Raw genomic sequence first — 14,729 nt, 5'->3', positions numbered from 1 at the left:
AAATCTATTTTGCAAAGGAATAAACTAAAACTATTAGAAACTTTTTATCAGATGGTATCAGATGAAATGGACCTGCAAAATCCAAGGCTACTTTAGGCCATGGTTCTTCTGGAAAGGGATCTACGTGCAAGGGTGTGTTGTGAGGGGCCAGTGTTTGTCAGACAGTAAACGTGTACAGCAAGATGAAATGCAAGCGGCAACTTGTGAGTCTAAAAAGGGGCCACCAAAAGTATTGCTTCAAATGTTTAGATGTGGCTCCAACACCTAAATGCCCTCAATGTGCTGCTTGAAATAATTTGTGTCTACCTACAAGTGGTGGGACAATCAAATCGCTACAAAAAATTAAGCCATCCACTATTGATAACTCACTAGAAACATGTAAAAAAGGTATGAATGGGGCAGGTAAACATCTTTCTCTGGGCCATCCTTTAGTGACAAAATTCATGACCTGATACAAAATGTTATCATCTGAAAGAGCAGTCATCCACTCACTGCAAGAAACCACACCGTGACTACTCAAAATATGATCCAAGGTAGCCTCCACAGACTCAACTTCTTCTTGTCCTTCACCAGAACTGATATCTTGAATGGTCATTCTGGACAAGAAATCAGCTCAGCAATTTATGCTGCCTGGAAAGAATTCAATCCTAAAAATGGACTCATGCAATTGTGATAGGAATCTCACAAACCTAGAAGAGGCTTTCCCTGACCCAATACCATTGAGTACATGAATCAGTGGTTTGTGATCAGTGAATAGAATGAAACTCATCCCCCATAAGTGAGTTTTGAATTTTTCAATGGCCCAAAAACAGGCGAAAGCTTCTCTCTCGATGGTACTGTATCGAGATACCGATGACTTGAGAGAGCGGGATGCAAAAGCAAAAGTGTGCTCATTGTTGTCATAGGATTGTGAAAGCACAGCACCTAGGCCAATTTTACTGGCATCAACAGTGACTAGACATTTTGCACCTGGTTTAAATGCTTATAGAGCAGGGGTATTAGTGATGATATGTTTTATTGTATTAAACGCTTGGTCAGCAACCTCATCCCACAGGAACTGAGCGTTCTTTTTAGAAGATTCCTAAGGGGTTGAACGATGATAGCGTACCCCTGAATTAATCTGGTGTAATATTAACTCATTCCTAAAGAATACCTGAGTGCATCTTTATCTGTAAGAGGAGGAACGTCTTGCATGGCTTGTATGAGCGAAAATTTGGTCAAAGTGTCAGAAATGCGATGTCCCAGATCGTCTACTTCATCTTTACAATTATGCACTTGTCAGGTTTAAGAGTGATGCCTACATCTTTAACCTCTTCGATGCTCATGACGGCTTCCGGCCGTTATGAGTCACGGTGGGCGAGTGCTGATGACGGCCAGGAGGCCTCATGACCACGCCCGCGATTGGAATGTTCAGCACTGCGGCGGAATACGCGCCACAGTGATGAGGTTAAACGTTTCTAATACCTTAGATGAGGAGTTTTTATGCTCTACTTGTGTGTTTGAAAAGATTAGAACATCATCTTGGTAGGCTTGTGGTACGGGAATTCCAGCTAGTATGCAATCCATGAGTTTTTGAAACACACTTGCTGCAGAAGCTAGACCAAACGGGAGCCTTAAGAATTTGTACGCCCCAAAGGGAGTAAAGAAAGTTGTGAGGTCTTGAGGTTCCGCAGCGAGTGGGATTTGGTGGTATGCCGAGCGAAGGTCCAGGAGTGAAACTGTTTTTGCACCACTGATATTTGACAGCAAATCATTAATAATTAGGTTTTTGTTTAAAGTACGCAAGTCTGCACATAACCTAATACTTCTATCCCTCTTACGAACTATAACAATGGGAATGACCCACTCAGAAGAATAAGTCTCAGTAATCACCTGATCATTCACCAAATTATCTAGTAAGGTTTTGTGTTCAGGTCTAATCGATAAGGGTTTCGTCTAGGCTTGTGCGAAATAGAAATAGCATTTTTCTTCAACTTAATTTTGTGTTCAAACTTCTGTATCATGCCAATTCGGTTGGAGAATACATCAGAAAAAGATTTTTAAATTTCTGCTGCAAGGTCATCTTCAGCCTCCTGCATGGAGAGTACATTTAAATCACACTTTCTGACTGGATTGGATGACTCAGGAACCAGCATCAACCCTAACTTTGACAAGTCTCGCCACCCTAAAATCAACTTGCATTTCGTGGCAACATATACCTTGGTCAAAGCCTTTTTACCTAAACATGTAACTGTTTCCTTGTAAAACCCAAGCATATCAATGTCTTTCTCACCATATGCTTTCCGAAATACATCTGGTTTTTCTAACGGTTTGGTTGAAGACCAAATTTGTTCATATAAAACATCTGATATTATGGTGATGGGTTCACCTGAATCTGCGATCATGTCCAGCTTAGTCATACATATATACACATCACTGATGAGTCCCTTGATTGGCATGGACTTAATTGTGTCTACATCAAGGGCGAGTACAACTCTGGAGAGGTCCTGTGAGCAATCCTCCGAAATGGAAGCAATGTCCACAGACCCTATCCTAGAGATGCCCCCACCACTTCTACAGACACCCTGAAAATGACCCATCTTATGACATTTAGTACACTTCTTACCAATGGCAGGACACACAGGGTTGTTGCTAGGATGAGTCTTAGAGCCACACCTGTAGCAAAAAGATGTTTTCTTACCAAAAGACTTGTTATTATTAGACCTGAACAACAAAGTGTTAACAGATTCAGAGACCTGGACAGTATTAATGGGTTGAGTCAACACATCAGAAGAATTACATCTACTGCAAATTATGGAACGTTCAATTGCTTTTGCCATGTCAATTATGTCTGTCAAAGTTGGATCCCTGGATGAAAGGAGACGTCGTGAATCTTCTTTGAATTACATCCAAAGAAATATTGATCCATCAACAGACACCCCAAAATTGAATTTGGCAGCCAGGATCCTGAGTGCAGAGATGTATTCGTCATCAGTCTCATCTGAAGATTGATTCCTGATGTTGAAGTTACATCTTTCTAATAAAACACAAGGCTGTTCTGTAAATTTGTTTTCAATCTGGAAGTTGCCTCTAAATATCAATTCCAGCCTTCGGAGGTAAACTTTCAAAAACTTGTTGACCTTCAACCTCAAGATTGCTGAAAAGAATTGCCTTTTTCCTCTTTGCATTTATTTTTTCTGCGTCAATGGCCACCAGGATGTTTTCAGATGAATTGTGCCATTTGTCCCAAGGTTGCAAAGGTTTACCCGGATTTTGCAGAAATAGTTGTATCTGCACGAACTGTTGAAAATTAGACATGTCTCTCTTTCTGTATTTTTTACTGAGTGAAAACAAAAGAGAGAATTCTTGGAGTTATAGGGAACTATTTGTGCAGAAAGAAATTTATCAGGTACAATTATGTTTGAAATTTGAATTTGCAGAAACAAAGGCGAAGTTTGACTTTTCTTTTGTTAAGAGCTGACACCTCCCAGGTTAACAGCTGTTTGCACTCGCGAAATGGGAATCAAAATTGCAGCCCAATCCAAGATGGCCACCGAGTAAGTACATAGAGGAGAGCGTCTGCAATGAAGGCTGAATATGCAACTGATGTAAGACTCAAATGAGGAGGGAGTGGTGTGGAGTGCGAGTAGGAGTGGGTGAGCGCTGAAGTAAAATTGCAATTGAGCGTAGGAAATACACTCACGGTTCTAAGAAGATGAGATAAATGTCCCCTGCATCCAGAGCAAGCGTCAAAGTAATTGCAGGAGACTCAACAAGCTTTGAAGTAGCGCGAAAGTTCCAAAAGACCTGCTGCACCTAGGATCCAAAATTGAAGAAAATTTCAAAGGCACAGCGGGCTCCTGCCTGGTACCGCTCGTCGCCAAAATGTTACGTGGGAAACAAAGGGAACAAGAGAAATCCAAAAGGCATAAAATGAAGGTTTATTCAATATAAGCAGGAGCCCTCTGGCCGCAGATCCGCCTTCCATGAAATCACAACTGCATCTAACAAGATACGGTTGCCGATGCCATGGAGAAGGAATGCGGCCATGAGCTCTGTATGTTGCATGAAATACAAATATAAAAAGCATTTGGGACTCCGCATGTTAATACAGTACAAATGAAAACATTGTGCCTGACCACGCTCGCGATGGGAACAGAAGATCACTCGCGTGGTCATGCACATGAACATGTGATTAAAACCAGGCTACAACCACAAAGAACAAACTTTTTGCAAGCAATGGAGGTGGAAAATTCCAGTTTTCTTTGATGTCGTTACTTGAGATACAGATCCATCTGATAAGATTTCCGAAACCATGAGCCCCACAGGGTGGAACAGGATGTGTTCCAAATTCCAATGGCCATTTGGTTTGTTGTTTTCCTACAAGATCTCCCTCTTGAAGGGGTTCAGCTTTAAGAGGCTGACCCTAGAGTTGTCTCAGTTCGGTACCCGCTGCAGCTCAGTGAGGTCATCCGCGACCCTCTAGCGCACTGCGTTAAGATAATACATTGGATTTGTTGAGAGGAGGAAGCACAGGAATTGGGGTTCAATACACCTTCCGCTTCACCTTAACCTTTTTAGGTGCTGATGGGGAAAAGTGCAAGCACACACTACTCTATCCACACTTATGGGCTGGTTTCCTTTTAAATCTCTGAAAACATACTGCAAGGGCCTGTCTGTTGTGGGGTCAGGGGTCATTGCTAGTACAGCAATCCTGAGGTAATGCTGGGAGCTAAAAGGACATTGGTGCCAACCCTATTTGCTTCTGCATGAGCAGCATATTGCACTGGGACCCCAGAGACTGGTGCCATGTGCAGGTCTTACGGTAAACTCTCCACATGTGCACAGTGCCTATGGTTCTCTGAACTGAAATATATCATAGTTGCTACTTTGAAGTACAAACATCAAGGTTGAAATGCTTCTCTCTCCTACAATAAGTAATTTGTTTTTGAAAAGCTGCAGTGGGGGAAGAAGTTGGGACAGGTTTTCTTTAAATAACAACCGATTGAGAGGGTGGAGCCAGGACAACTAAGATGGTGGCGCTAATTTCTGAGCTCCTAGCCCTGCTGGAGAACTGCTAAAAGGTGGGGTACAGCTGGTGCCACATTGAGACACCCAGCACAGAAGCCACAGGAACCATTTTATGTGGCTGTGCCCACGATTCATGGCGGTCGTGCTGCCGATCAAGCGTTCCCCAGACTGTTGTGGATCCTTTAGACCCCCACTTGAGGAAACCAAGATTTTGGCACCTCTATGGAAGTGGCCAAGCAAAGGTCCCACCCACCTGTATGGCCAATAAGCCCGGGCTGCAGCTCGCAAGGGCAATGAGGGGGCACCAACAGTGTGATGGACCCAGGGCTTGAAGTAGACCATTGCCTCAGCGGGGTAACTTGAGGGGGGAATGTATAGGCGCCATGCCACATACCAGGGTGGTGACCCCGGGGAAGGTCCCAAGGGATGGCTGACCCCGGCTTACTCCAAGCAAGTTGTTGGGCCCAGAGCCTGGCTCCTCGCGCTGCCTGTGGCCAGAGTGCTTTGGGGCAGGCAGGCCAGGGTTAACACTATTCCTGGCACAGGAGCTCACCTACCAAGGACTCGCGACCAATATGGGGCGCGATAAAACACTGGTGACCCCGGACCAAGGCAAGATTGACAAGTCCACGGCAGCCACCGGTGCAACCAGTAGAGATCGCCAGGGCAACCGAGCCCAGTGGGAGGGGACACCTCAGTGATGCTGCAAGATATACAAGACTCGTATTTGGTGCTTGATTCTAAGATCGGAGAGGTCTAGGTGGATGTAGCTCTTCTACAAAAAGACGTTCGCAACACCACAGCCAGAGTTTCCAAAGCTGTAGGGCGCATCACCGCAATGGGTACTGTCCGAGACCTCAAGACAGAGGTGTTCTGCCTGACTGTGAACTCCAAGACCCTTACCGAACGGGCAGAAGATGCCAAAATCAGAGCCCATAGGAGTGATATCCATATTGTTGTCTTTCCCAAGGGGTTAGAGGGATCTACGCCTGAAATGTGTTTGGAGCAATGGTTTAAATCAGGGCTCAATACCGCCTTACTATCACTTTGCATTATCACTGAATGAGCATATAGGTAGTTGGCCCAGAAGACCCCCTTCCGCGGGCCAAACCTCACTCCCTAAATGACATAGCGACTTTTCTTCTTCACCAGAGGACTTACAATGTTGTCCGCTTGGCTGCAGCAGCTGAGCAATCAGACTCTTGACTTTAGAATCAAATCCTTTGGTATTCTAAAGACATAATCTTTGAACTAGGTTTGGTTTTTAGACTGGGCCCATGGGGCTTAACTCTATGAGCTGCTTCTTTTTTGCACCCAGAACCAATGAAAAACCCAGCAAAGAACAGATGAGTGTGATACACTGCAGAATTCTGTCACCTTCTCCCGACTGAATGTGATTTGTAAACAGAGTTCATAGCACGAAACTTGATTCAAGCATTCCTAAAGTTAGCTGATATTACCAAAAGATTCCCAGAAGGTAACATCAATCAATCAATCAATCAGTATTTATAGAGTGCGGAAAATCACCCGTGAGGATCTTAAAGTGCTGGGGTTTCTAACTGCTTCGCTTCATTCGAACAGCCAGGTCTTGAGTCCTTTCCTGAATTGCTGGAGTGAAGAAGCAGTCCTGAGGTGCAGGGGAAGGTCGGTCTGAGCTTTGGCTGCCAGGTGTGAGAAGGGGCGTCCTCTGCTGTGTCTTCGGCAGATCCGGGGGGTGTCTGCGAGGAAGAAGGAGGCTGATCATAGGGCACTGGTTGGTTAGTGGAAGGTCATGTGGTGGTTGATGTCTCCTGGTCTTTCGTTGAACAGGGCTTTGTATGCATGGGTCAGTATCTTGAAATTGCATCTCTTCTGGATCGGCAGCCAGTGTAGCTTCTTGAGGCGGGTTGTGATGTCTGGTGAGGTCAAGGATGAGTCTTATTGCTGAATTTTGTATTCTCTGAAATGTCTGAGGCATGTGGTGATTGCTATATAGGGTGTGTTTCCGTAGTACAACCTGCTTGTGATGAGGGCCTGCATGACTGTCCTTCTGGTGTTGACTGGGAGCCACCTAAAAGTCTTACGGTGCATGCACAGGGTAGGAAAGCAGGTGGATGAGACTGCTTTTACCAGTTTCTTCATGGCTAGCTTGCTGTCCAAGATGATGCTGAAGTTGTAGGTTTGGGTTGCCAGGGAGGGGGGTGGGCCGAGTTCAGCAGGCCACAATGAGTCATTCCATGGTAAGGTGTTGTTTTCAAAGATGAGGACTTCCCTCTTGTCCGTGCTGAGCTTTAGACAGTTGTCCTTCATCATGTCGGTGACGTTCATCATCCACCTGTGGAAGTTGGCTCTAGTGTTGGAGGGGTCTTCTGACACCCAGAGAATGAGCTGGGTGTCGTCGGCATAGGAGATAATGTTGAGTCCGTGTGATCTGACGCTGTTGGCCATGTACGTGTTAGAGAGGGTAGGGCTGAGGGACAATCCTTGCGGACGGTGGGAGACGGATTGTCTGGGTGCTTCCGGTGAGGTATGAGGTGATCCATTTGGGGACGTCTCCCCTGGACTCTGAGTCGGTGGAGTCTGTTGATCAAGATGTGATGGAAGACGGCGTCAAAGGTGACTGACAGGTCCAGGAGGATGAGGGTTGCCATTTCACTTTGGCCCAAGAGGGCCCAGATGTCATCAAGGGTTGTGATGAGGGCTGTCTCTGTGCTGTGGTTGGCTCGGAATCCAGATCGAGAGGGGTCGAGGAGGTTGTTGTGATCCAGGTGTTTGGTGAGTTGTGGTTTGACTGCCTTCTCAAGAACCTTTGCTGGAGAGGGGAGCAGGGAGATGGGCCGGTAGTTCTTAGGTTCTACTCGGCAGGTGGATGGTTTCTTCAGAAGGGGCCTCAATTCAGTATGTTTCCAGTCCTCAGGTAAAGAGGCCAAGACGATGGAGGTGTTTAGGACTTTCTTGAGTTTGTCGCCAATCGTCTTTCTCCTGGGGTTAAAGACATGGTGGGGACAGGGGTCCGTGGGTTCTCCCGAGTGCACGGAGTTCATGATGGAGATTGTGACTTGAGTTGTGAGAGGGTCCCAATGGGTAAGCTGGTGTTCGGAGTTCGTGTTCATGGGTGTGAGCAGGCTGATACTGTCGGCGGTGGAGGGATGGGGGTTGAAGTTTCCATGGATGACTGAGATCTTGTTGTGCAGAGGTGTCACACAGGTCGTGGGAGGGGATGATGTTGTTCTCTGAGGCTGCAGGGTTGGAGAACTCCTTCCCAATGGCAAAGAGCGTCTTACTGCGGTTTGTACTGGCTTCTATGTTCTGCTAGGCTATTCTTCCGTGTTTCTTTCAGGAGGCTGTGGTACTGGTTGAGTGCTGTCTGGAAGATGGTATTGTCTCCTGGCTGGTGCGCCACTTGCTTTCTAGTTGCTGGCAGTTGCATTTGGTGGATTTCAGCTCCGCGGTGAACCAGCTGGCTTTTCTGGCTGGTCCTTTGGATTTGGCTGGCTTGGCGGGGGCGATTGTGTCAGTGCATTCTGTGATCCACTGGGAGATGTTTGTCGCAGCCTGCTCTGGGTAAGATGCTGTGCCTGTGAGGTGGGAGTTGACAGCGTTATTCCACTGGTCTTCTGATATATTTTTACAGTTTCTGTGCTTGGATCTGGGGGGCATAGTGCCAGTGTTGGTAGGTCCTGAGATGGTAAAGTGGGTGCTGTAGTGGTCAGTCCAGTTTAGCGGTGAGATTTGGTTGTACTTGACAGTTGCTGGATGTGAAAATGGGGTTGAGCGTGTGTCCTGCGATGTGTGTAGGGTCGGTGACAAGTTTCTTGAGGACAATGTAGCTCATGCTTTTCAGGAGGTCGATTGTATTGGTGTTGCAAGGGTCATCGAGGTGGAAGTTAAGGTCCTCTAGAAAGATGTAGTGCCCAGAGTCGATGGCGATCAGGGTGATAAGGTCAGGGATAGAGTTGCAGAAGCCGGACCATGGTCCTGGTGGTTTTAGGCGAGGGTGCCTCTGATGGTGCTTTTCCTTTCTGTGTAGAGTTGGAAGTTGAGATGTTCCATTGTCGGGGTCGAGTTGTCTGAGGAGGTTATGCAGCGGATGGTGTCTTGTAGATGATGGCGATCCTACCTCAGAGTTTGTTGGTTCTGTCCCGGGGTGTTATCTTGTAGCCTTCGAAGGTGGTGGCGATGTCCAGCGTGGTGGCAGGGTTCAGCCAGGTCTCTGTGAGGAAGATGCCATTTAGAGTGAGGGATGAGATCATGTCCCAGATCTCTGTGGTGTGTTTGTTAAGCGATTGTGCATTGAGTAGAATGCACAGGAGTTGTGCCGTGGCTGTCTTGGTTGGTGTAGAGTACAAATGTTTGTGGTGTCTCCAGCATTGTTGATTGTTTCTGTTTTGCAGGTGAAGCAGCAGTGTTGGCAGCAGATCGGTCCTCTGGTGGTGCATGGAGATGTGCGGCAACAATTGTTGTTGATGCGCCCAGGATCCAGGGTTCAGAGATCTGCAGAGGTGTTGCGCGGGTGGGAGAACCAGGGTTCCTAGAGCTGGACGCGGGGCGCAGACAGGCTTGCGTTTGGTGCGCCAGCAGTGTGCCCGTGCTGCGAACTCCATTAAGAAGGTCCTGGGAGGGGAGCTGGAAGGTGGGAAGAAAGATTGGCGGGAAAGCGGGATTGACGGGAAAGCAGGCTAGCTCGCTGTACAGAGACAGCAGCGAAAAGCTGGGAAAAGAAAGTTGTGAGTTACATAAAACAGGGCTCAGACTACAATCACAGGCACAGAAACAATAGCAAGGAAAGGCTGGAAAAGGAAAAGTCACGAGTTACAAAACATCAGGCCTCAGACTACAATAACAGGCATAGGAAACAGCAGCAAAGGAGGGCTGGAAAGCGACACACAGAGGGCAAACCGCACAGAAAAATCACTAAACTTAAAGCAGCAGTAGGGGTGCTGGCACAAAGACCTGCTTGTATATAAGCAGTACGGTACATAAGCAAAACGCCCCCTTGTTTCTTGTGTTACAGGTTTGAACCACTGTATTATTTTGTTTGGGGCCATATTGAAGCCCAGAAGATGCCTAACACCTTCCGCTTTCCAAATTGTTAATAAAAGCCCTGTATTTTTAAAAACAAAATGATGTCTATTGAGTCCAAAACATGTGTTATACAGCATAAAGTGCCCAACCTTCTACCTGCTACTGAAGTAAGCCTTGGACCGTGCACCCTAGCCATATGGAGAGAGTACTGTGAACAAAGTGACCTTGATATCCAACTGAGGTGTATTCACATTTAAAATGCAGGTCTTCTGTGGTAAAGAAGAGAACGTGCCACGGAAAAACCCAATACCCACCACTGCCCCGTGCCCGGAGTAAATGCTTCTCTCAGGGTTGAGGCGCAAAAGGTAATCAAGTGAGCTTGTCGCTGTAATCGGATACAACAGAAATCACTAGTAAACATGGAGATGGTGATCAATCACAGGTGTTCGGATCTCCACAATCCATTTTCAGAAATAACAAATTGGGTAATGAAGGACTGACCACAGGTGTCCCGGTCCATGGGCTTTCCTTAGAAGTATGTAGTACAGCAGACGGCGGGGAAATTAAAAATGGTTGAAGCACTTTACCTCGCGTGTAACCCATCTCGCTTCTTCTTCATTACCATCACTGTACTCATTTCCCCTCTGCTCTATTTTTTTCCTGCTTTGTAGCTTCCGTCTTTCCTCTCTTCTTTTTTTCTCTGTCTTTCTCTTCCTCTCTTTACTTCCTTCCTTGTATAGCTTATTCTCTCACCCCTCTTCTTTTTTCTACCTCTCTTAAATATCACATATATTGGCTGTTATTTCTCAACTCTTAATTTTACCAATAAAATAATTGACGTACGCAACAGTCGGCAAAGTGTTGACTGCCTTTCTTATGGTGCTTCATGGCCATTCTGCTGTGGGGAAAAGGGGTCACATCATAGAAAAGCTTTCAGAGTCGGTCTTGTGATTATCAACCCCCATCCACGCACAGCAGTCCAGTACCCAACATACCTTGCTGGAGGACGTACCCATCGTGCACTGGGATGGCGGTGGTGTGTGTGGCCCCGCTGTCCAGGACGAGGCCTGTGGAGCGTCCATTGGCAAAGCTGGCAACAAGAGGTTAAGGAACAACAAGTGATGTCAACAAGAGCTTGAAAATGTCCTCATCATGGGAGGAAGGCAATCTAGCACAGGTACGTGCACTCGCGAGCAACAACACTTAATGGAATCTCTATTGCAAACAGCTTACAATTGAGGAGAACATTTTAAGAAAGACACATTTTGCTTCACATGATAAGAGCATACATATTGAACACAGGCCCCAGAGCGAAACACGCATACCAGAGTTAAAGGATATCTGCAGAAGGTACATTTCCATACACATAGACTGAATGGAACATATGTACACAGTCTGCGAATATATAGAACCAACTCTGCTGACCTACGTTGGATACAGTGTTTACACAGAATATCAAAACGAAAAATATTGTGGGACAAAATATTGGGCCAAGAATATTGAGGTAAAAAATATTGTGATGGTCATTTTCTATGGGTAAGTAAAGTTTTACTGCATATAACTCCACACATATGTACGTTGACGATACATATGTCTTCAAGGTTTGTAGACGTGGAGTTAAGAATAGTAAATCTATACTTATCTATATTGCACTTACCTTCTCGATATTTTTGATATGATATTCTATTCAAACGATATTTTGAGGAGAGGGGCGTCTGTACGTTTAAGCCCTGTGTTTTTGGGATTGAGGGGCGTGTTTCTTTAGGTTCTTTCTCTCCTCTTCCCATTGGCTGGAATTTTACATTCCAGCCAATGGGAAGAGGAGAGAACGAAAAACACGCCCCTCAATCCCGAAAATGACGGTGGTTTCTCCGAGGCGATCATGGTGGTGATCAGCCGGAGCTCGCTTGTTATAAGACTTTTAGAGTTTCTTGCTTAGCTCAAAAAAGTGGGGAGGTTCATACTACTGCTTGCTTCATGCACATCACGCTTATCCAATAGTAGTCCACAGAATGCCAGGGCTGTCTAAATCCGCTCAACTGCCCAGCCGCTACACCACACCGCAATATGCTGACCAAGCCAAGCCTCTCAGCTTACTCAGTTTCAGCCACAGTAGCTCGTGCATTGCCCTCGAAGCGGTAGAGCCGGGTTAGCGGTGGAATCCAGAAAAGTCTGCGTCAATCTCCACCTTGCTGTCAGCGCTTGGGAGTCTCCGTCCGTCTTTTCAGCGACTCTCCTCAGCGCAAACGTGCAGGGGACGAAGCCGGCGCCATTCAACTCGGGCAATGGCGGGAGCGGGAATCCCGCGTTCAGTCTGCCGGTACGGGCTGGGAAGTCAGGAGCAGGGCGCGAGTTGCTGGAAGCGCCCGCTCTCCCCGGCGGTTAATCTCTGATTGCGGACCCCCTTAACGGTGCATGAGGGTTCTCTGCAACGTTTACATTTATAAAATTACAGTACGCCGTAAAGCGTCTGTTATAAAGTCCTTTATAGCGAAGTGATGTTAAAATTAACGTATAAATAAGCTTTGACCATGAGGGGTTCTCTATAACTACTGCAGACTTGGAATCACAATTTACCATGAAGTGCAGAATCTTTGCAAGACATGTTTAACACACAATGCATGAGGGTTCTCAACAACTTTTACGAATCTACAATAACAGTTAGCCATAAAGGGCATGCTCTAAGGTGCTGTATAACTACGAAGCATTACAATTAACTAATTTATAATATTTGACCAAAAAAGTGATTTACAACATATGTTCATTATATGAGAGCCTTTCATTGGACTTGTATAAAGTGCCAAAGTGCTTGTACGGTGGGTAAAATTACGGGGTAGGTTGCTGGATTGAACTTTGTTGTGATGCACAACAAAACACTGTACTTTGTAGATTCCTGTAAAGTTTATTTAAATGTAAGTAATCCAAAAAAAACATTGTTGTCCGCTCTCTGCCGGAGGCACACTAACTGCCACCACTGAAAGCCTCCCAGAGGGTCTCTCAGAGGGACTCTCCCAAGATGGAAGATTTAGGTGAGAGAGGGCCTTGTAGGTGCCTTCCCAAGCACGAGAGGTTTGTCCTTTGTGCCTTCAGCCGCGAAGTGTTAAGTGCTAGAAAAGGGGTGGGGCACGGGGAGGGGAAGGGTTGATTAAGCTGCTGCCCAGGGAGCCAGACAGTAAAACCACTAGAATTCCATGGCTATAGAATCCGATAATTCCAGTAGAGCTGCCTTTACAGTACCCTTGTTTTTCTTGCCTCTGTTCCCTGCTGCTGTTCGTTTTTTTTCTTGCCTCTGTTCCCTGCTGCTGTTCGGTTTTTTTCTTGCCTCTGTTCCCTGCTGCTGTTCCCTGCTTCTGATCGTTCCCTGCTAGTCATCGTTTTTTTCGTGCCTCTGTTCCCTGCTGCTGTTCCCTGCTTCTGATCGTTCCCTGCTTGTCATCGTTTTCTTCTTGCCTCTGTTCCCTGCTGCTGTTCCCTGCTTCTGTTCCCTGCTTCTGTTCCCTGCCTCTGTTCCCTGGGGTGTTACTGGGCAGAGATGGGCGTGTGGCTGACCTAGACTGAGGGATGTCTGTGTGTGTGTGTGTGTGTGCGGCTCTGTGTGTGTGTGTGTGGCTCTGTGTATGTGTGTGTGTGTGTGTGTGTGGCTCTGTGTGTGTGTGTGGCTCTGTCTGTGTGTGTGTGTGGCTCTGTGTGTGTGTGTGGCTCTGTCTGTGTGAGGGTGGCTCTGTGTGTGTGTAGGTGGCTCTGTGTGTGTGTGGCTCTATGTGAATGACTCTGTGTGGGTGGCTCTGTGTGGGTGACTCTGTATGTGTGTGTGGCTCAGGTTGTGTGTGGGTGGCTCTGTATGTGTAGGTGGCTCTGTGTGTGTGGCTCTGTGTGTGTGTGTGGCTCTGTGTGTGGGTGGCTCTGTGTGTGTAGGTGGCTCTGTGTGTGTGGCTCTATGTGTGTGTGGGGGTGGCTCTGTGTGTGTAGGTGGCTCTTTGTGTGTGGCTCTGTGTGTGTGTGTGGCTCTGTCTGTGTGTGGGTGGCTCTGTGTGTGTAGGTGGTTCTGTGTGTGTAGGTGGCTCTGTGTGTGGGTGGCTCTATGTGAATGACTCTGTGTGGGTGGCTCTGTGTGTGTAGGTGGCTCTGTGAAGGTGTGTGTTGGCTCTATGTGAATGCCTCTGCGTGGGTGGCTCTGTGTGTGTGTGGGTGGCTCTATGTGAATGATTCTGTGTGGGTGGCTCTGTGTGGGTGGCTCTGTATGGGTGGCTCTGTGTGGGTGGCTCTGTATGTGTGTGTGGGTGGCTTTGTGTGTGGCTCTGTGTGTGGGTGCAAATGCAATAGGTCTCGCATTTGCGAGAGATTAAGCAATTTATTTATATGTTTTAAAAACAAAAACATAAATACAAATAATGTCATGAGCAATGCCAATAGCTCTAACTTTAACAATGCGGAGACCATTGCATTGTAAATGCTTGTTCCTGAAATGCATTGGGGCAAACTGCTTAATGGATTATGTATGTTCAAGCATTGCAATGTTAACAGTAAAAGACGCTTCAAGAAGACACAGATGCAGGATGACCCTATTGATTAAATTCACTATAAAGAGAATCAGGTTTCATGTAGTTTGAAAGTGACTTGTACAGCACGACATAGAAAGACAGGTGTCGAGCACGCGCACCGCAACAGAGTTTTGGACCCTTTGCTTGGGAAAGCAGGGGGGTGTTCTTTCTGCA

General features: G+C 46.6%; 1 protein-coding gene across 1 annotated transcript in view; it reads right to left on the bottom strand.

The window, feature by feature from the left end:
• ACTL6B (actin like 6B) overlaps positions 1–14,729 on the bottom strand; it is a 173,348-nt gene that overhangs the window by 90,240 nt on the left and 68,379 nt on the right. Inside the window, exon 6 of the mRNA XM_078671622.1 lies at positions 11,010–11,104. Within this exon, the coding sequence (XP_078527748.1) occupies positions 11,010–11,104 (95 nt within the window). The remainder of the gene's footprint in view (positions 1–11,009; positions 11,105–14,729) is intronic.

Source organism: Lissotriton helveticus, chromosome 12, assembly GCF_964261635.1.
Source record: "Lissotriton helveticus chromosome 12, aLisHel1.1, whole genome shotgun sequence".
Lineage (NCBI taxonomy): Eukaryota > Metazoa > Chordata > Amphibia > Caudata > Salamandridae > Lissotriton > Lissotriton helveticus.
The sequence above is the reverse complement of the archived record's forward strand: the minus strand, read 5'-3'. Positions and strand labels throughout refer to the sequence as shown.